Source organism: Telopea speciosissima, chromosome 2 (assembly GCF_018873765.1).
Source record: "Telopea speciosissima isolate NSW1024214 ecotype Mountain lineage chromosome 2, Tspe_v1, whole genome shotgun sequence".
Classification (NCBI taxonomy): Eukaryota; Viridiplantae; Streptophyta; class Magnoliopsida; order Proteales; family Proteaceae; genus Telopea; species Telopea speciosissima.
Genome location: NC_057917.1, coordinates 66,426,473 through 66,447,064, shown reverse-complemented (window position 1 = coordinate 66,447,064; position 20,592 = coordinate 66,426,473). Strand labels below are relative to the sequence as shown.

At 40.0% G+C, this 20,592-nt stretch overlaps 2 protein-coding genes and 1 pseudogene across 2 annotated transcripts; 1 reads left to right on the top strand and 2 right to left on the bottom strand.

The window, feature by feature from the left end:
- Positions 1-692: 692 nt before the first annotated feature.
- On the bottom strand, positions 693-6,398 carry LOC122653106 (large ribosomal RNA subunit accumulation protein YCED homolog 1, chloroplastic). Its single transcript, XM_043847041.1, has 2 exons — positions 5,807-6,398; positions 693-1,301 (listed from the first exon to the last, which is right to left on the bottom strand). The coding sequence occupies exons 1-2, from the start codon at positions 6,349-6,351 to the stop codon at positions 851-853; spliced, it is 996 nt and encodes a 331-aa protein (XP_043702976.1). The 5' UTR covers positions 6,352-6,398; the 3' UTR covers positions 693-850.
- A 7,777-nt stretch (positions 6,399-14,175) lies between these two features.
- On the top strand, positions 14,176-16,539 carry LOC122651378 (calmodulin-binding receptor kinase CaMRLK). The gene is made up of 2 exons (XM_043844750.1): positions 14,176-15,657; positions 15,883-16,539. Exons 1-2 carry the CDS (start codon positions 14,259-14,261, stop codon positions 16,500-16,502), a joined length of 2,019 nt encoding a protein of 672 aa, XP_043700685.1. The 5' UTR covers positions 14,176-14,258; the 3' UTR covers positions 16,503-16,539.
- Positions 16,540-19,769: 3,230 nt separating this feature from the next.
- The window catches only part of LOC122651379, a 32,388-nt pseudogene continuing 31,565 nt past the window's right edge, over positions 19,770-20,592 (bottom strand).

Here is a 20,592-nt window from a genome sequence, read left to right as displayed (position 1 = left end):
TGTTGCTCATCGAATGTGTACATTCTTTAATGCCCCTGCCGCCCTTACTTGAGTTGGGACACCAACCCTTAGTCGGCCTATGTACCCTTGATCGGGGATTGACAAAAATAAATAAATAAAGATGTAAATATAAATATGGCAAAAGGTTTTGTGTATAACCGTGTTTATGCTCCAAAAATTCTCCCATAATACGCTTTTCCAAAGGGAAGGGAATGTGAAATTTTCATACTTAAAAAAAGAATTTTTTTAATTATCACCCCATGTGACACCATGTGACAATATATCTAACTCCAAATCTTTCCATATTTTGGTTATTAAATTTCACTTTACTTTGCATCCATTTCCCTTTGGTTTAAAATGTAAAATAAATATTATATGTAAAATGTATCTTTACTATATATGGTAAGAAATTTAAGTAGTTCATACAATCACATGGGGTAATGATTACAAATATTTTTTTTTTAGATTTGAAAATTTTCCTTTTCCTTCCCTTCCCTTGAATTCCCCTTGCAACCAAACGGAGCCTTTATTTTCATGTTTGAAACTGAAAATGAAGTCATTGGTATCAAACTAGGATCTGGATGTGGAGCATGTGATCCAGCCGACCTGCACCCACATTTCACAAATTAACCCGTTTGCAAATTCTTTTTATACGGTTTTGACCTGGAAACAAAGGGAGCCCTATAATAATACTTTCAAATGATTCTACAAATAGCTTGAAGGTAAAGAATATGTACAACAGAATTGTAACAAAAGAGTTTATCAGAACAACTTGATTTTGATTAGATGCCCATAATAGAAGAAAGAAACAACTGCTAAAATGATGGCTGTTAAATAACAAAGGCATCTATTAATCTCTCATGGGGTTAGTGGTTCTCTTGATAGATGATTTTTGTTGCATTTGTTTTCTCAAATTTCCAAGAGGACCATAACTTTTCTCTTTTACCACATGTTGGCTGCAATTACAACTACCAGTATTCAAATTTGTGCCACATTTGAGACATATACCTCTGCATTTTGAATCACATATTGCATTAATGGTGATCTCCAAATGCACCATGTCCCTTATGTGTTTCGAGATATCAATCTCTCTTTCTTCGGTAGGGAAGTAAAGCCAATTGTCTAGGTCGATTAAAGCATCATCATCATCATCTTCCTCACCATTGCCCGTAGTGGAGGTTTTGGTTTTGTCTTCTCCAAAGATTACACCCATATTAATCACTTCTGGTTCTTCAACTGGTTCTTCAGTTAGTAAGAGTGTGAAGTTGGTGAAGACACACTCAGCAGCTGGCTCACCGCACCTGTCACACAGAAGAAAATGAAATTCAGATACAAAACCACACAATTGGTCATTTATATCTGCAAAAATTTTGAATAAAGCCTATCCATTGAATGGTAGCAACTTAGGAATTAAAGGACAATAAAATGCATCAACCATCCTTACAAAAGACACCTGTGCCAGGTCACATCATTAGATAGATCAACCTAGGAATATTAAAGGACAATATAATGCACCAACCATCTTTACAAAAGACACCTGTGCCAGGTCATACCATTAGATAGATCACATTAAGCAAATACCATAAGTGAAGTTACCTTCAAATAAATGTAACAATTTGAATGGTTATGATTACCAGATTGGGTAATAGTCCTCGTGATGGGGATCCACCAAAATGGAAATTATAAAACTTCTACATGTGTCGCATAATGTATAAATGCTTTGGCAAGAAAATATGCAGTCCTAATCTGGATTACTATATTCCGACCAGAGGAGAAAGAGGCACTACTAGGTAAGATCCCAGAAACCAAAAAGTCAGGTAGGACATTAGCAGGTCAAAGCTACATTCTGAAGCAATTGTTTGGGATGGACTATCAATGCTGATATGAGAATTTATATAGCCAGTTACTCGATAAAGAGGAAAGGAATGAAAATGAAACACAATTGGTTATCAGTTTGAAAAATGGTGATGCAGAGGTAGAATAGATGAAATTCAAGGAAACTGATTAAGGGGGTCCAGTAAGGTCTCACCCAAGAATTTCAGTGTAGTCTTTTGTTTTGAGCCAGTTTGTTGGTCTGTACTTTTATTCTATTGCTGTTGTTTGAGTTGTGGGCTTGGGCTGTGTTTAGAAATGGGTCTAGTCTTATTTCTATCAATATTACTTATTTAGTAGCAATTGGATTAGATATTTTTTGGGTGAACAATAGTGTTTAGTTAGTTTAATTTTAGAAGCATGGAACCAAGATGCCGGAAATGCATCCAGTCTCAATATGGTAGGCAATATCTGCCACATGGTGGATTAGTTGGGGGGCTTGGTGGCCCAATTCTCAGTGACAACTGACCAGTAGTGACCAGTAGGCCTGATCCTCCTTTCATGTGCAAATTCAGGGCCCAAATAGACTTGCCACAGGTCAAAATAAAAAAGGAAAAATGATGAATTTTTTTTTTTAATTTTTGAACAATTTTGGACTATTCAAAGAACAAGGATAAGTGGGCAATACATAGTGGGCCATATATGATTGCAATAGGGCCCCAAAATTTGCCATGGAAAATAAATGGTATCCTCTTTCATTTCCACAGTCCAGATTTTCTCATTTCATCTGCCAAAAAGAAATCAGAGCACTGAACTGCCTTCCCCATCCGCATGTCCTGTCCTTTGTCCTTTTAGCTTAAATTCAGTTCCACAAGAGTCTTGAATTAGCTTAAAGGTTTTGTTTTTATTTTTAGGGGATCCAAGTGAATCTTTCTTTTTATCTTGGGTTTTCCTAATCACAATGAGTTTAGCTTTTATTTTTTACTTATTATTATGAATGAATTGAGTTTCAGGAAACAGCCTCTCTGCGAAGCGGAGGTAAGGCTGTGTACATTATGACCCTCCCCAGACTTCGCAGTGGCGGGAGCCTCGTGCACTGGGTACGCCCTTTTTTAATGAATGAATTGAGTTCCTTACAAGTCAAACTTCTGAGGAGAAGATGCTCCACTTTCATTCTACATATGGTTGGACCTGTGTGAAGGATTACTATTATCTTCTACTTTATCTTTCACTGTTCTTGATATTCAATTGCACAAATCTATAAAGAACAGATAAGTTTCTGAATTCCACTGTTGTTATTAAGATACTTTGCTAAATCTGTTGTTGTTATTAAGTATTTAGTTGGGATTTCTACAACGTGCAATGCCATAAAGTTGATTATTTTGGTTATTACTGTTTCGTATATTTATTTAGTGGAAATAATAAATTTGAGCAGTAATATCAATAAAATCAGTCCCTACTCAGCCTCTAGTTTTTGTTTGATATTTTACAAGCTCTTGGTACTCTACGAAGCCTTGTATCTTACGAAGTTCGAGATTATTAAAATCAGTCCCCACTCAGCCTCTATTTTTTTGTTTGATATTTTTCAAGCTCTAGGTACACTAGGAAGCCTTGTATCTTACGAAGTTCGAGATTATTTACACACAAAATAGAATGAACTTGCCAATCCAACAGTTTATATTCCTCTTGCTTGAGCTGATATTTGGAGGGTGGTTGTAGTGGGGCTCTAGATTATTGCATTGAAGACTGTACGATTGAAAGCAAGGGAGAAAATTTTTGCTGAGACGGTACATAATAATCTGAAGTGCATCCTTGTTGGGATTACTAAATGAATTCATATTTGGTGTGATTGTGATCCTGCATATTGAATCTATTGTATCCACAGGCTTTTATTTCCTGTCCTAAATCAGTCGTGACTCGTGGGGGAGTGACAGAATGTCCAGATGAATTGGCTTTTATTTCCTGTCCTAAATCAGTTGTGAGGGAGAGACAGAATGTCCAGATGAAAGTCATGTTTTCCGGGAAGAACTACCCTTTCAACATCCCATTTAGCTGTAGCTGTGGAGTGGGTTTTCTGCTAACCTGATTTTCTGCGAGTTCATGCCCTGCTGATTGTTCAACTTAACAGCTGTAAAAGGTAGAGTGATGTACACAAGTTATACTCCAAACAGTATAGCTGCAACAAGAAGAAGAATCAGGACCTTCACTAGGCCAGGGTTATTCAACTGAACCTCTTTTGATTCAGGCCAAGCCAGCCTTGGTCTGGGTGTTACTGGTTCACCAAAAACCAGAATCATGGGGGTCCATATAGTAGTGCTACTGCTTAATTAATTGTGGTTTCTGTTTTGTTATTTAGGAAACCATTGGTTTCTATTAAGTTGTTTGTATTCCTATTAGTTACTTGGGGTGTGTATGGCAATGTTTCTGTTAATTTGGAATATTTCTGTACAAGAAAATGTGTACGGTAAAACTAGATAAAAATATTTTTGCCACTAAAAAAAAACAGAAACACGTATGGAATGCATATTATTATATTAACAGAAGTATATCTTCTGGTGGCGATGGTGGAGGAGGTGGGGCCGTGGGGGTGAAGGAGGTGGAGGTGGAGTGGCGATGGTGGTGGAGGAGGTGGTGGTGGCAGTAGAGGTGGCTGTGGTGGTGGTTGAAGTTGCATTGATGGTGGAGGCAGTAGAAGTGGAGGTGGTGGCGATAGACGAGAGCAAGGTTTAAAATATTGGCATTGGGTATCGTATTGGAATGGTGATAGATATATATGAAATAGTCAACCTGTTTCTCAAAATTGTTCCATATGCGTTTTTTCTAGCCAGTTCATTCCAAAAAACACAAAAACAGACCGTACGTCACATACACGTTCTATTTCATATGTATTCCAAAAAAAAACACAAAAACACTAGAAGAATTTTTTTTCCGAACGTTGCCATACAGACCCTTGGTATACAAGGATCCACTACTACATGTGTAGACCTTTCTTTAGCAGTTTCTATTTTTTCTAAGTTTCCTTTTGAAGGGAATAAACCCTTCTTTATATTGTAAGGTCCTTAGAGACCATCTCCCATGATTTATGGAACGAAGAATTGCTTTGGCTTTATGCCTTGTTGCTGTGAGAATCACTGAGTGGTGAGATGCCATTGTGGCTAGTGGGATACCCCGACCAAGGCCATAGGTGAGAGGCCTTGGTCATATGCCCCTATTCTTCCCTTTCCTCTGCTCCTTCTCATTGTTTCTATTTTATTTCTACTGCAACCTTGGTTTCTGTGGAGTTGTTCAATACCTACTACAGTTGTGAGACTACCTGTTGTTCTTGAAGTTGGAGTCTTGTTTCAGCAAGCCAATCAAACGTGAAGCTGGTGAGGTTTTCATTTTGAATGTTGAGGAAAACTGATTTTTAAAGTATGACAATACTTCAAATACAGCTCAAAATATTACTCAATATGTAGCAATATGGGCCAAGAACATTGGCTTTGGCAATATAGACAAAGTGAGAAAATGTTGACAAATGTATTAGGGGCGGTGACCATCCATAACCAACCGTAACTAGGGAGTTAAATGTAGTTGGTTTAACAGGGTTTTCTGGCTTGTGAAGTTGATAGCAACACAAATTCCATCTTTCGCTCTGACTGGGGGAGAGACACAAGCCAGAGAGCAACTCCTTGAGGCAACACCTACCTTACGGTGACTGCCAGAAACAAGAAGGACGCCGTAGGAAAGCATAGAAGGTTGCCGGGGTTGAACTGCAATGTCTGGAGGAATGATGGGACAGAATGGAGGTGAGTTCATATTCTTCTATATAATTTAATTCCACTACCATTAACCGGAGGTTTCGGATATCCGAATGGAGGTGAGCACATATATGGTACTGTTTGTAGGCCGTTTCAAAAGCTACGCTCATGAACATTGTTCTAAAAAAAATAATAAAAAGGAAGAAATATTCGAGAAAGAAGCAAATAAATTTTAGAAGAGATCAAGAGAATACCTATTGCAATTGAGAGTGATTACGGTCCTTAAAATCCCGTCGAGCCTCAGCTTTTGCTTCTTCCTGGTTACGTCGAAGGAGATTTGAACGGGAGTACCGAGCGGATAGTCCTTCACAGCTTTCGAAACCCTCAACCCCATTGTCGAAGCCCTAGACTTCGAAGTCTCCGTCGACAACTGCTCCAACCCCAGCCTCTCTAGGGTTGTGCAGTACTCCAAATGTAAGACAGAAGGATTTCTCTTGTAAACAATCGCCCCTTCCCATGGAGATGCCCAATCTTCGTCTTCCGATTCCCCTATATCGAAATCGACCCTGGGTTCTCCCTCGGATGGTTCAAACTCAGTGTTGAGGCGATAATTGCAGGGGAGAATTTGAGCTTTGGGAGGGTAATATCTGAATAATGAGAAGATTGTACATGGCGTTCTGCGGTTAAAGAGCTTACAATTTGCATACGAAGGAGCATTCACGAAGGAATTTGAAGTGAAGAACCTGAATTTGTCGATATGAGAGTTGGCGACCGAGGTTGAAGGAAAGACAACAGACATCTTAACCTGGTTGACGATCGTTTCGTTGAAGCTCAAGTTACTCGAGGGTTTAACAAATGAAGGAGAAAGGAGTGGATAAGGCCAGTACTGCTTTACGACTCGAAACCTGGACCGGCTCGGAGTCTGCTTTGGCAGTTAGTGTAGATATAAACGAGTCGAGCGATTCAGCTGGAGATGGGCTAGGCTTGGTTCTGCCCCAATTCTGGGCCCACCGCAGACTTGACTTGCACCCAATGTCTATTATTTTGATACCGGGCCGGGATTTTAAAAACCCAGACCCAGCCCAAGATTCCAAGAGCTCAGCCCAGGCCTGGCCCAGCCTGAGGTTGGGCTGGAATATCTCAGTCTAGAGTCTCTAGACCAGACCCTATTGGGCTTAAGGTTGCCTAATTTTTGTTTTTATTTATTTTTTAATGTAAAAAACTCTACAAAATAAAGAAAAATATCTAAATATTCTTTTATTTTTTTTTGGTAATCAAGAGATCATTTATTAGTGCACGAAGAACACAAGGTGTCTAACTTACAACAATCAGACAGCCAAGGAGTGGAGGTTGGCCATTCAGTCCTTTGCGCATCTAGGGCAGGAGGGTTCAATTGGAACTCGGCGATGATTGAGTATCGTGGCTGTAACTAGACCTTCTGTGCAAGCTCTCCATAGGAAGTTCTTCACTTTCGGAATAGTATTACAGCTCCATAGCCTTTTCCAAGTCACCGGAGGAATTTGAAGTTGGTGGGGCTGAGCTGAGAATTATGTTGAGTTTTTGTCTTCAAAGTCCCTTTTATTGCTTAGAAAATGGTAGCCTGACTTTGACGAATAGATGCCATTTTTGGCTCCCGCCCAAAATATCAAAATATTCATATGTTGAAATATGGAACTTATTCTATGGCCATCTCGACCGTAGCCTCAAACTAGATCCGGTCTAGCCCAACCTTGAGCCTAGAAATTTCAACCCAACCCTAGCCCTAGCCCATGGGATGAAAATCTCAGCTCAACCCCTAAAATTTTTGTGTTAGCTTCGGCTTGGGTTAGACTCTCTAGACCAAACTTGCACCCTAATACCTAGTGGTGTCAATCGATCAGGCTTTGTCTGGCCTAGTTGGGCCTGGAAGGGCTCGGGTTATAATCGAGCCTTAATCAGGCCTTAAATGGTGCAAAATCGGGCTATGGGCCTGTTTAAATTTAAACAAACTGTAAATGGTGCAGTCCTTTTTGAGTAGTGTGATGCCTCATTTCGTTCTTTTTCAAATATGGGACTCTGATCAATGACAACCCTAAAGTTGGAATTTTCAAAATCTTGATAAGTGAACCATTTTAGTCACTTTATTCACCTCCAGACTTGTATGCCTTTTTTTGTTGCTTTTTTTATTATTATTATTTGAACTATAATTTCTTCATTTCTTTGTGCTTTCTTGGGTGCTATTGGAGTTGGTGAGAAATCCGCTTCTCTAATAGTGTAAATATGTAATTGGTGCAATATTTTGAGGTAAAGTATCTCCAATCTGGTAAATTCCATATAATTTCTTCTAAATTTTCATATACAGGTAAATATTGACACAACCACACAAGGGAGACCGGGAGAGGGAAGGACAAGGGAAGTTTACAAGTTAAAGGCTTGGGCTAGATCGGGCCTTGAATCAATCGGTCTGATTGGGCTCCTAACGGACTAGAACCCCACATTGGGACCGCTAGATTATTAAATGTGCCGGGCTAGGCTTGGAATTGACACCCCTACTAACACCATCTCTCTCTCTCTTGATGAGAAAAAGAAAAACTAACATTAAGTTAATAAAAAGAATACAAACTATTCCACATCTACGGTCATTATAGAATTCCACCTTCTCCTCTTAGCTTCCCTAACTAGGAGCCTAGTTAACATAATCAAGTCAATATTACAAAGATTGATAGAAGATGATTTAAATATATTATAACACATTGAAATTCTATAACCATAAAAAAGCCCTCTATGGCCAAGCCATGCACGTGCTTTAATTTGCTTTCGAAAGGTGATACCAGTGTTCACGAGGTAGACCAGACCTCCATTTCCACCATCTGTCTCTTAGTGGTTGTTATGAGCCTTTGACCGAGGCACATGGTTTTTGCGTCAGTCTGGCCGCCTGTCCATGCATAGCCAAAACTAGCAACAATAACAATACAGATCTTCTACAGCGCGTTGCCCTGTCCTGTCTGTGCTCTGCAAACACAAGACGTTTGAGTAAGAGTAAGATGATTAATGCGCGCCACCTTGTGTCTGCGCAACACGACAAGACGGGCAGCCCGTACCTTAGAAGATCTGGATCCAATAACTGTTTTTGATAAACAATTAGGAAAGCCCATCCAGCTTCTCTTTCTCTCTCTCTCTCTCTTTGGTCCACAGATTTACAGCTCAAACTCTCGAGTGAAGGAAGTTGTTTAAGCCTTAGAACAGGTGAGGGGACATTTGGATATTGAAGGAGACATGTAAAAAATGTATTTATCCTCCTCATCTGATATGTTGTCGATCTTGTTTGTAAGTAAAATACAAGGACAGACACATTATGTGAAGCTCTAATAAATAGATCTTTCAAAGTAGAAATTAAGGAGAAAGAAGTGGAAATCACCAACTACCACTACGTACCCACCCTATATATGTAGAAAGAAATAAAGTGTACCAATTAGAATAGCCGAAATAGAAGAAAATTCCAATTGAATTGCGCCCCTTCTTTAAAGCAAAGAACAACTAACTTGGTCTCATTTCTTGTACTGGCATCGATCAGTTTGATTAGATAACCAAACAAAATTAAAATTGCGTAGCAAACTATATAGGTGATGAAGAGAATAAGATATAAATATTAATTTGAAGTCATTGTGGCTTTTGCTTTTAGGTGTAAGGATGAATTAACAACATCATCTGTTTAATTAATTATTATGAATTCAAGTCTTAGTTGTCATTCCATTTTGGAATTGTTTGTTTGGACTTATGTGAATTAGGTTAAACAAAGTGGGTATATAATTAATCAAAACCATGTGATGGGGGTAAGTAAGTAATTAATTATGTGATCATCATGTGTGATTCAAAGGTGATGGAGAAGGTGGGCTACTATGCTTGCTCCACCCTTCTAAAATCCACTGAAACTTGTGAAAGAGAAGATGACTTAAAAAAAAGGGTCTCCAACATGTTATCGCTAATCATTAAAAGGTTCTCCCTCAACCCTGAGTTCAACCTTGAGTTCCCTTAGTTGGGCCGCAGCCCAACCTAACTCTAACTCATGACTTGAAAATCCAACCCTGACTTACCCTCAGGATCGGGCCAGGCTGATCCTGGTAGGCCCTGATCATGGGGAGGGGGAAGGGAAATGCAAGGGCTAGGCTAGGTTGAGAAGAAGAAGAAGAAGATCGGGTTGGGTTGGGTTGGGTAGAGTCGGGCCAGGCGCAGCCCAAGGCCTCAACCCTGGTCCAGCTTAGCCCTGACTCAGGGCCAAAAATATTCTCAGTCCTGACCTGACCTTAGGACCAGGGTATCTAAGCCTAGGCCCTATTCAGGCTTAGGGTGGGCCTAGCGAGTTCGGGTCAACAAGGCCAAACTTGCACAGTTGCACCCTACCTACACTTGCCTTGGTAAAGCATTTTCTTTCTAAATGAATCTTATTTCTTTAATTGAAAATGAAACTTTTTCTTCACCTAAGGTGAACGAGAAGAGAGATTCTCCTTATTCATAGTGAGTTGACACTCTTATTAGACTCCTAGAATAGTGAATGTCATCAATAACTCTCACCCCTATTGTAGTTGAAGGTCAGAAATATCTTTTCTCACTTCAATAAGAGTATTAGATCCCATGGATTAAGAGGTTCTCTCATATCGTGGGTGAAGGAAAAATCAATCCGTCTTTAACTGAATGATTGATTTTAAAATATAAACAAATTAAACTTAAAATTCTATGCAAATTGGGGAAAAGTTAGGAAACTAAATTAATAACCAGTCTTCAATATTAAGCTCTCTACCCATAATGAAAACTTTTCTTGCCACCATTAGACTTGATTAAAGAAAACTTCTTGAGATTTTTTTTCCCTTTAGGAATTCAATGTACAATGCATGTGGAATGTGATGTCCACATGCATTACTGATGAAGCTTATTGTTGAAGTAGATTTTTTTTTGAAAATTTAAAAAGTAATGTCAATTGGATCTTATTTGTGGAAACCTCCATGGATCAGAATGTGTTGCTTCTCCTAAGCATTATTAAATCATAATTTTATGAATGACATTGATTGGTAACGTAATGTGTAGGCATAAATATACTTAATCACACGAGAGAGTTATATCAAAATCCTGATTATTAAATTAGAGCTTGTTGTCACATCCTCCATATCCCACTGAGGAGAAGGCTTTACTGTCATAACAGATAAATCAAGAATAATTAGGTGTATTATTCTAGGTTTCTTGATATCTAAAACTTCCTCCCTTCGATTAATCTATTCTATTCCCTTTTGTCTCTATTTCGTAGCTCAAATGATTATTTTACAAATAAGAAGGCATATTCAGGGCACGAAACTCCCGCCACTGCAGGGTTTGAGGAGGGTCATAATGTATGCAGCCTTATCCTCCTAGATTATTTTACAAGTAAAGATGTGGTTAATTGGTTATACCCCAAAGTAAAGACATGCTTTTGTTGTGTAGTCTCTACATTTTTGCAAAATCCTTATCCACCTCTTACAACAATAATGCCCCAAAGTAAAGACATGCTTTTGTTGTTTAGTCTCTACATTTTTGCAAAACCCTTAACCACCTCTTATGTCGTCCTTGACAAGTTACAACCTCTCTCTCTTTGTGATGCGCATTTAGATTAGCTCATGTTGCAAATGCTTTGTCTGTTGACGTGACACTTGAAAATCACCATTCCTATTCTATCCAAAGTCGCACCAAAATGGTGGGACTTTGGTTACTCTTCATGGGAAAAGTAAAATTCTCACCGTTCCCCAACCCACTACACTATGGGACCACTCAGTCCCTGAGCTTTTGTAAGTTCACCACCCAAGGTTAACCAAACAAAGTTGATGTGAGACTTTGAAGTGCCACATCAGCACTTTTCCATCCCAATTCTCCCAACCCGTTTAAGTCCCCGTCAAACAAATGGCCCTTAAGTGATTGTAGGAGTGAAAAGTAGTATTTGCTTGCAACAACATAATGGAGGGGAGGGGAGGACCCTGTATTTCAATGAAGTTATAAAATCTAGCTACACCAATAAATAAGTGTGGTTATAAAACATTTTGCAAATAAAATAAAAAAAATGCTATAATCATATATTTTTGTTGTCAGCAAATGCTTGTTAAAGTCCATTGTAAGGGATCATGGAGAGAAGCCAAAAACTCCTCTAATGGTTTGTAACCATAGGAGAAACTCGAGAAAGGATTCTGTCTAGCACCTTGCCCGGGCTGCACAGTTGGACTAGGTGAGGCGTGAAAAGACCGCATCACCCCTGCTTAAGCAAGACACTCGGGTAGGGGTGAAGCGATCTTTTCACGCCTCACTGTGTCCGGTGCTGCACATGCAGCCCGAGCAAGGTGCTGGCCAGGAGCCGAGTCCAGGAAACTCAACTCGAACTTTAACAATTGCTTAAAGGAGATGTATTGGACACATATGTCAAGGATGTTTGGCCTAATGGAGGTAAGTACCTCTTTTGTTTTTGTTGTACCCTACTATTGTAACTTGTAACCGGACTGTGAGACAAGATTCTCTTGTGTTGACTTTGCTTATCAAAGATTGGCTTAGAGCAGAATTTATTTGAGTGACATGGTTGGACAGCCTACCCACCAAGGTTGGCTGGATGGTACACCTAATTATGCCATATGGAAAAGGGTAAATTACCTTATGATTAGTTATTTTTGGGTTTTCATTTACAAAACTGTCCACCCTATGTTTGAGTTAACAGAAATAGACAAAAACAAGTTTAGTTTTATAAAACTAGACAAAACAATGACTCTCCTTCATCCTTCGTCTTCCTCGGCAGTTTCCCTCTCAAAAAATCTCTTTTTTTTTGGTCCCTCTATTACTTGGGGTAGTAGAGAATGACGGTGGCTAGGACAGGGGTGGAGTTGCAGGGAACGGAGAGGATGCTTGGGTGAGAAGGCAATGGCAGGGGTAAAAAAGTCTAAAAAAATAAGTGCGGGAAGGAGAAACACTACTTTGTCCAGTTTTGTAAACCTTAACTTGTTTTGTCTATTTTTATTAATTCAAACATAGGGTGGATCGTTTTGAAAATAAAAACCCAAAAGTAGCTAATCATGTAATTTTTCCTATAGATACATTAAGTGGCAATTCTAATCATTAGATGTTGTTGACGATAATTTTGGTCACACATATATGGTTGGTTGCGAGATGTGTTAGAGCCAACAAAGGCTCAAATGATGCGATTGCTAAAAGAATCAGTCTTACTTCTATCAGGATAATGCAAATTACTCTCCTCCTTCAATTGTTCCAAGGACTTTTAACATGATTGAAATGTGATGTTTAAAATGTAAGGAAATGAAACACTATTAACAAAGATTAAAATCGAAATGATTAAGAGCATAAATTTCAACAAATAGGAACATATCAGTATGCTGGAGATCACTGTTACACTATGATTTTGGAAATCAACTAATCCTAATCTTAGTTACAACAATGAAAGGTAAAAACAAAGAAAAAAAATGAGTAGCTCAGGTGTGAATTTTGGCAAAGGCCCCTCTTCTTTGTCAAACTTTCTATTTATATTCGTCTTTCTTGACATCCAAATTTGAGCAATTTGAAAACTGGTCCACTTTCCATGTTGTCCTTGTAGAAATTATAATTGCTTGAGTGACCAATCGCAACTGCTAACCCTATAACATGACAGACCGACTATAACTGCATTGATCATGGTACAAGAAGTCACGCATAAGTTCCTAACTAGGTCTAACCGGGTCGATTACTCTAGATTGATAATTTCTTAGACCGATTCTTTTATGGCCCAGTTGCCTTTAGGACCTCAAATTTACTAGATTCAATCTTCGAACCGAAAATAGGGTATAAACAGATAGTCAAGGGACTCATCGATTTAAATTGGCAAATTCAATCATACAGTCTCTCATGAATTGGCATGCTCTCCAATTTTCCTCTTGTATTATTTCAATGCTTCATTTTGTTATTTAGCCAACTCTGATTCAATTTGCCACATGGCACAACTAAGTGTGTCTCATTACACCCAACATTCACAAAATACTTCTCAAGGCATAATAGCCACGTAGGTATAAGGTATGCCTCCTTCAGGTTACACACGTGAAAATACAAATGTACAGCTTAGGGCAGCGGTGGAGGACCAACAACTGTCCCAAATCGCTGCACACAAATCACATGTCCAACACTCCATCAGAGTATTAACAGGCTTATACGGTCAGCCCTACCCCACATCATCCAAAATTAGCCAGCTGTCATATGCTGACGTGGTATTACAACTCATCTCGTCAAATAAAACGGCCGATTTGCTAGATCTGAACAAACAAAAAAATCCAAAGTTATTACCTCATCTCAACCATTCCTTCCACCAATCATCCATTGTTGTTATTTATGACTTTGAAACACAAAAGAGGCGGTGAATCCGTGAAGAGTCAGGTCTGACTGTTTTGCTTGACTCTCTTCTCTTCTACTCCACTTATGGTAGTCTTGTGGGACAACCGCAAATCCACCGTTCTGACTCATTAAACGTTCACACTAACGCCGTCAACTCCTTCCGTTTAATTTTAACGCTGTCAACTCCACTTCTAAGAACCTGCTCTCTGCCCTTTACATAACGATAAAATTCTGCTGTTTCCGCTCCCTTGTTCCTTTGTTCTAATATTCGATACGATAAGCTTTGCTTGCTCTCTTTTTTTCTTTCTCCCATGGCAGATTCTGAGAGATTACACTCTTGAATCTCTAATGGAGTTCTTCTTCTGCAAAGTTTTTCTTTTTCTTTCTCTTTTCGTTTTTTTGGCAGAGTCTATGATCTGCAACACTACAGACCTGAAGTTAATCTTAGAGGCGTTCAGCTCTGTCTCCAATTTCGACGTCTCGATTTTCAATTCTACAGATGCAGAGTGCCCGAATCCTCCAATTAAGGAAATAAAGCTTCCTTCGAGGAATCTGAGCGGGACCGTTTCATGGAAGTTTCTCGGAAACATGTCGCAGTTGCAATTGATTGATCTCTCGGATAATTTGCTTCAGGGGTATGTTCCACGGAGATTCTGGTCGATGCCGAGTCTTGTTGAGGTCAATCTTTCCATGAATCACCTTGGAGGGAGTATTGGTTTCGAGCTGACATCAGGAATCGTTTCTACTTCTTCGCTTCAAACGCTTAATCTCTCCCGCAACAGTTTCTCTAACTCGGTGTATCTTTCGGGATTTCCTAATCTTAGAGTTCTAGACCTTTCGATCAATAACCTGAGGACTCTTCCTTCTGGATTCAAGAATCTACGGAAGCTCGAGCATCTCGACATCTCAACCTGCAACATTTCAGGGAATTCGAATCTCCTATCCAACCTTCTCTCGTTGAAATACCTCGACGTTTCTGAGAATTCCATGAACGGTAGCTTCCCTTCTGATTTCCCTCCAGTCGATAATCTCAAGTATTTGAATGTCTCAGTAAACAAGTTCACCGGCCGAGTTGATCCGGATAAACTCAAGAGATTTGGTAACTCAGCTTTCATCAAGACGAGGATTTTCAATGCTTCAAAGGCCCTAAATCCGGCAATTCGAACTCATCCGAGAAAAGCTGCCCCTCCCAAATCCCCCAGAGAACACCACCAACCCGAGGTCCAAAGCAAGAAAAAGAAGAAACCCAATTCAAAACCAAAAGCTCTGGTTCTGGGTTCAGTCATTGCAGCTACTTCAATCGTCTTCGCCATGGCTGTGTGCATAGCCTGCATGTATAGGAGAAAGAGAGCGAAAAGAAAGCAATGGGTGATCTCGAGACCGACTCAGTTGCCGATTAAGATTGAGAAATCAGGACCGTTTGCATTCGAGACCGAGTCAGGGACATGGGTAGCAGACATTAAAGAACCGTCGTCGGCGCCGGTAGTGATGTTTGAGAAACCATTGATGAATCTGACATTTACGGATCTGATTGTGGCCACTTCTCACTTCGGAAAGGAATCGCAGCTTGCAGAAGGGAGAGGTGGACCCGTGTATTCGGCGGTGTTACCCGGAGAAATACACGTTGCCGTCAAGGTATTGGAGAAGAGCAGAAATGTCGCCCACGAAGACGCCGTGGCATTGTTCCATGATCTTTCTCGGCTTAAACATCCTAACCTCCTTCCCCTTTCCGGTTATTGCATTGCAGGTACTTACTTTCTCGTCACTGCAACTATAATTTTTAAATCGTAATTCATGTTTTTGGGAATTTTTTTTTTTTTAGTTTCATTCTTCTTCCACCTACTCTATTTATTAAATGGATTCACGGGTTCCGACACCGTCGATGTCACAATCTAACGGAACTGGCGGGTCCCAGAATTTCTGCAATCGAACTGGCAGATTTCGGATTAATTTTGTCTCACTTTCATGGCAGGGAAGGAGAAGCTGCTGTTATACGAGTTCATGCCGAACGGCGACTTGCACCGGTGGTTGCATGAGTTGCCGGCGGGGGAGACAAATGTGGAAGACTGGAGCAACGACACGTGGGAGCTTCAGAACAATGGGATCTCTTTGGTGGAGAAGATGGGATGGCGGACTCGCCATCGAATCGCTTTGGGGATCGCTCGTGGACTCGCGTACCTCCACCACGCCGGTTCGAAGCCTGTGGTTCATGGTCATCTTGTGTCTTCTAACATCCTCGTCGCAGACGATTTCGAACCGCGAATTGCCGGTTTTGGACTCCGAGGAGAGGAAGAAACCGGTGGAACGGAGGTTGACGTGTACAGCTTCGGGGTGATTTTGATAGAATTGTTGATGGGGAAGGCAGGCACGAGAGAGACGGTGGGTTGGGTTCGGGGGTTGGTGAAGGAGAGGCGGAGCATGGAGGAGGCGTTGGACCCGAGGTTGAGACTTGGGGACGACTGGGTGAGTGAGATGGTAGAGACGATGCGAGTCGGGTATCTGTGTACAGCCGAGTCTCCAGAGAAAAGACCGACGATGCAACAGGTGGTTGGTCTTCTCAAGGATATATATTCGCCGGCGGTCATCAGTTGAGTTGAGTTGAGTTGAGTTGACTCGTCCTGTCTCGTCAGTTTCCATGACTCGCGCCCTCACGTAAAGTCATGCTTTTCTCTCTCTCTCTCTGAGAAGTCACATGGGACCAGCGTACGCGCGCGTGGGATTTACGTTCTCTCCTTTCTAATTAAATGCTTTGTGTTGTCAATTAAAAGGTATTTATGATGTTGTAATTATGGAAAACTAGAATTACGGTTATTAAGCAAGAGGAAAGGAGATGTAGATTGGAGAAGCAGATAAGACAAGAACTACAAAAGAAGTGGGAGATAGTGGGCCCGAACTAGCTGAGATGTCTTCAGTTCATTGGTGAGAGCAGAAAGCAACCGCACTAATTGTTTGTCTTTTGTGAAAGGGGCTTGTAGTGAATAGTGCAAGGTTCTTCTTCTCGTCTCTTTCCTTCTTTCTCTTTTTTAAAAGAAAAAAAAGGTTTTCTTATTGGAAAAAAGAAATAAAAGGAGAAAGTTTAAATGATTCTACCTATATAGGGGAATTTTATTATTTTACAATAAAAGTTTGACAAGAATTAAAATGAATTGGGCCCATGGATGCATGGTCATGATTAGTGAATCAGCTTTTAAGAAAAAGAAAGAAAGAAAGAAAGAAAGAAAGAAAGAAAGAAAAGGGAAGAAATTGGATAATGGTGAGAAAGAAACCCAGCTGGGCTTGAGTGGGTCATGGAGGAGGAAATTTAGGAAGGCCCTTTTGCTTTCATTCTACGGGTCCCATATATGCATTGTGGGGTGGTGGGTGGGTACCCACTTCCAACATGCAACCATGCATGCTGACATATACCCTTCCACGTTCCACCTTCGTTGGAGTCTCTCGTTTATATGTCCTTTTTGTCTCGTAATTGATATTGTTAGGAAGAGCTTAACAACAGATTTATTAGAACAAACACCAAGCAAAACATGAAAAGAAATAAAATCAGAGTAAAATAACACAAAGATTTAACGTGGTTTACATACCAATATGGACATATAATAATTTCAAATCAAATCTTTTTAGAAAGAAGATCTTTTGTTTCATGGTATCCTGTTCCAGTCCCTTTACGAAACTTTCGTTATTGGGTTAGCCATACACTTCATATTTTTCTAGCGATTGACATTCACAGGCGAAGGTGAAGCTATTTTACCATGTAAATCGGAGAAAGTTACAATGAAGAACTCTCAAAAACATCCAAAACGGCACTGCTGCTCTCTCCCTAAAACGCTAAAACGAAAACCCCCAAATCTTACTCTTTACAACAAAACGAGTAAATAACATAAATACTCCTCCATCGGGTCGGGTCAAATCGTACTACGGGGGCTTCACCCCCCGCACCCCCAACGAGATCAATGATGGGTCTATCAGCCCAAGCCCTCCACTACCATCACAAATCTCAGAAAAAATTCCATTCAAATTGCCACCAAAAAATATCAAAGCGGGTCATTCTTCGAAACGGATCCACAAATTCGAGACACACATAACAAATTAATTATCATTATATATCTGTATACTAATCTAATCCCTCATAAAACTTCCAAGTTCCATCAAAGAGAACTAATAAGGAAGAGTGAGCTAAGAGTATAGATTCTACACTCATCAAGGGAAAGAAAAATCTTTTTGAATCCAGACAGCACATGAGAGTGAGAGATAGATAACCTTGTATCTTGCGTGTGTTGAATTGTAACTTAAAGTGTTCACCTTGCCACTATAGTTCAACTCTGTTGTCTTCACCGTGTGCTTTAAGGAACTCCCCCGTCATTCCCCCCCCCCCCCCCCCTTATATCATTAATAGGTTTGTGAGGAACTTCACTTTTCATACTTTCTACATTGTTCATATCCATCGGTTTCCTACCAAATATCTTAAGAAAATTATTTTTTCTTTTGTCTCAAATTGAAACAATAAGAAAGGGGAGAAAGAATGCAGGGGCGGTGTACGCTGTATAATTGGGTGGCGTTCTTTTTCCCAAAAAGAAAATCTCCCACATTTTAGTTGACCAATTGCACATACATAAGATTGTGCCACATCAGGTAACAACCACTTGGGTTAAGAAGTGGATGATCGTGTAGGACTAAGAATAGGATTGTGTGTGTCGTCTCGTAATAATAATAAAGTGAAATATGTCAAAAATTTTTATGAAAATTGACTAAACGAAATAAATTAAAATACAATAGTGGGGAGGGGGATGAGGGGTTGCGAATCCGGATCAGCTACCCACATGGGGACGGGTGGGGACAGATCTGACCCCTCCATGGGTAGTGGGTCTTGTACCCTAGAGGTGGGTCCCACACCCCCATGGAGGGTTCAGATCTGTTCCCACCCGTCCCCATGTGGGTAGCAGATCCAAATTCGGGGGTGACGATCCCCTGGACAAAATCCTTTCGGGCAGTGGCTGTTTAGTCCATGGTCCATTGGATAGGTTTAGAGAATCCTTTCCCTGAAATCAATTAATAGGTTCCATTTTGTCAATTCAGAGTTTATTTATTTGAGATAGTCGTTTCGTGACTAATTTTATCATTAAGCAAGAGCAGATCATTTTGGAAGTTCACTTTTAATCAAAGAGTTGCAGTGACAAAGTTTAATAAGTGGTGATCCGGCCTTCAAGGAATGTGGATTATCAGCAATTTGGGATTTTTTTTTTGTTGGGTGGGGAGAAAAAAGGATTATCATTTATTTATTTATTTATTTTTTGGGGGTTGGGGGGCAGGGGGGGGTTGTACTCATGGTTCTAAATATCGGTATCGTATCTCCCGATATCGATACCATGCCAATACCGTATCAATAGCACGATACGAACAAGGGGTAAAATGATCAGAAAACTCATTTTTAAAAGAAATTCAGGGGTAATTTTATCCGATACAACCGATCCAAGCCGATACCGTATTAGTATTGTATCGCTTTTGCGTGTTGCCAATACCCGTTCCGATACAGTGCACTAAAACCATGGTTGTACTTGCAGCCCCTGATGTTAGAAGAGAGATGAAAAAACTTTTTGTATTGATCCATGTTTTGTTGTAACAACTCTTTGTGATGTACAGATCTATTCCTTATATGCATTGATCAATGTGAGACACAAATATAGCTCTGCCCCAAAGGGGAAAAGGGGAAAAAAGAGAAGGGTGTGGCAGCTTGATGAGATTGGCCTAGTTCTTCACCCAGGATTGTCTGAATTGTGCCTGATATGTAGGACAAGGGCAATAATATAATTTGGCTACGAAATAATGAATGAATAAAAGGTCTCTGGAAGAAGAGATGAAAATGACTTGGTCATGGTTAGGAATGAGGATTGCTAGTTGGCCTTGCACATGCACTCTGAGGACCTTGGTTGCCGATAAATGCTTCGACCAAAAACCCTTGCACGTACCCTTTGATCTTCTTTGATCATCTTTTGTACTCTCTCTTCAAACCTTCTCCATCCGATGGTACCATTCTGTGACAAAATGGCTGCAAGCCTCTTCTTGTTGGGCCGCAAGGTTGGAGCATGACCACCACCATGGTAAACCCGGTATCCAGACACAAGAGATGAGAGCTGACTCCCTGAATCAGTCATTGCAAATACATCCGCAGTTGCACAAGCAATGAAATCCAGTGTAGCTAGCTGCATTCAATAACATTGTTTTCTTTTCAGAAATTGCAGATGGTTCTATAGTTCTTCTAAAGCAGCACTTGAGACAACATATGATTAGAAAAGTTACTAAACCATTTGACCCTTACTGGACAGTAGCAAGCAGTGCCGCGTTACAGGAATTTTTTTATGTTATCATGCTGATTGCTTAGATGATGGAAATTGGTGACCCACACACTTGTCAATCACTCAATACTCAATATCTAGTAATTGAGAGTGGCAAAAAAGCCTATAAGATCATTCAGGAATAGCAGTCTCTAGGAAGATTTTCATGTTATCGTTTCATTATCATTTTGCAAAATCAAAGTCAACTATGAGGTTGAACATGCCTTGTCCAAATATGTCTAATTATCATATGATCATGTTGCTTCACTATTACAACATAAAGATTTTGTAGGTATTGGGCCATAATTCAACAACAGTTGTTACAGGTAACACGACCTCTAAAAGTTTTCTTGGTA

What these genes read in the sequence shown, in the direction of transcription:
- LOC122653106 (XM_043847041.1), bottom strand. Translation starts at nt 6,351, where the DNA reads ATGTCTGTTGTCTTTCCTTCAACCTCGGTCGCCAACTCTCATATCGAC. An exon ending in ATCACTCTCAATTGCAATAG is followed by an intron (nt 1,302 to 5,806) that starts GTATTCTCTTGA and finishes TCTGTGTGACAG; the next exon opens with GTGCGGTGAGCCAGCTGCTG.
- LOC122651378 (XM_043844750.1), top strand. Translation starts at nt 14,259, where the DNA reads ATGGAGTTCTTCTTCTGCAAAGTTTTTCTTTTTCTTTCTCTTTTCGTT. An exon ending in TTCCGGTTATTGCATTGCAG is followed by an intron (nt 15,658 to 15,882) that starts GTACTTACTTTC and finishes CTTTCATGGCAG; the next exon opens with GGAAGGAGAAGCTGCTGTTA.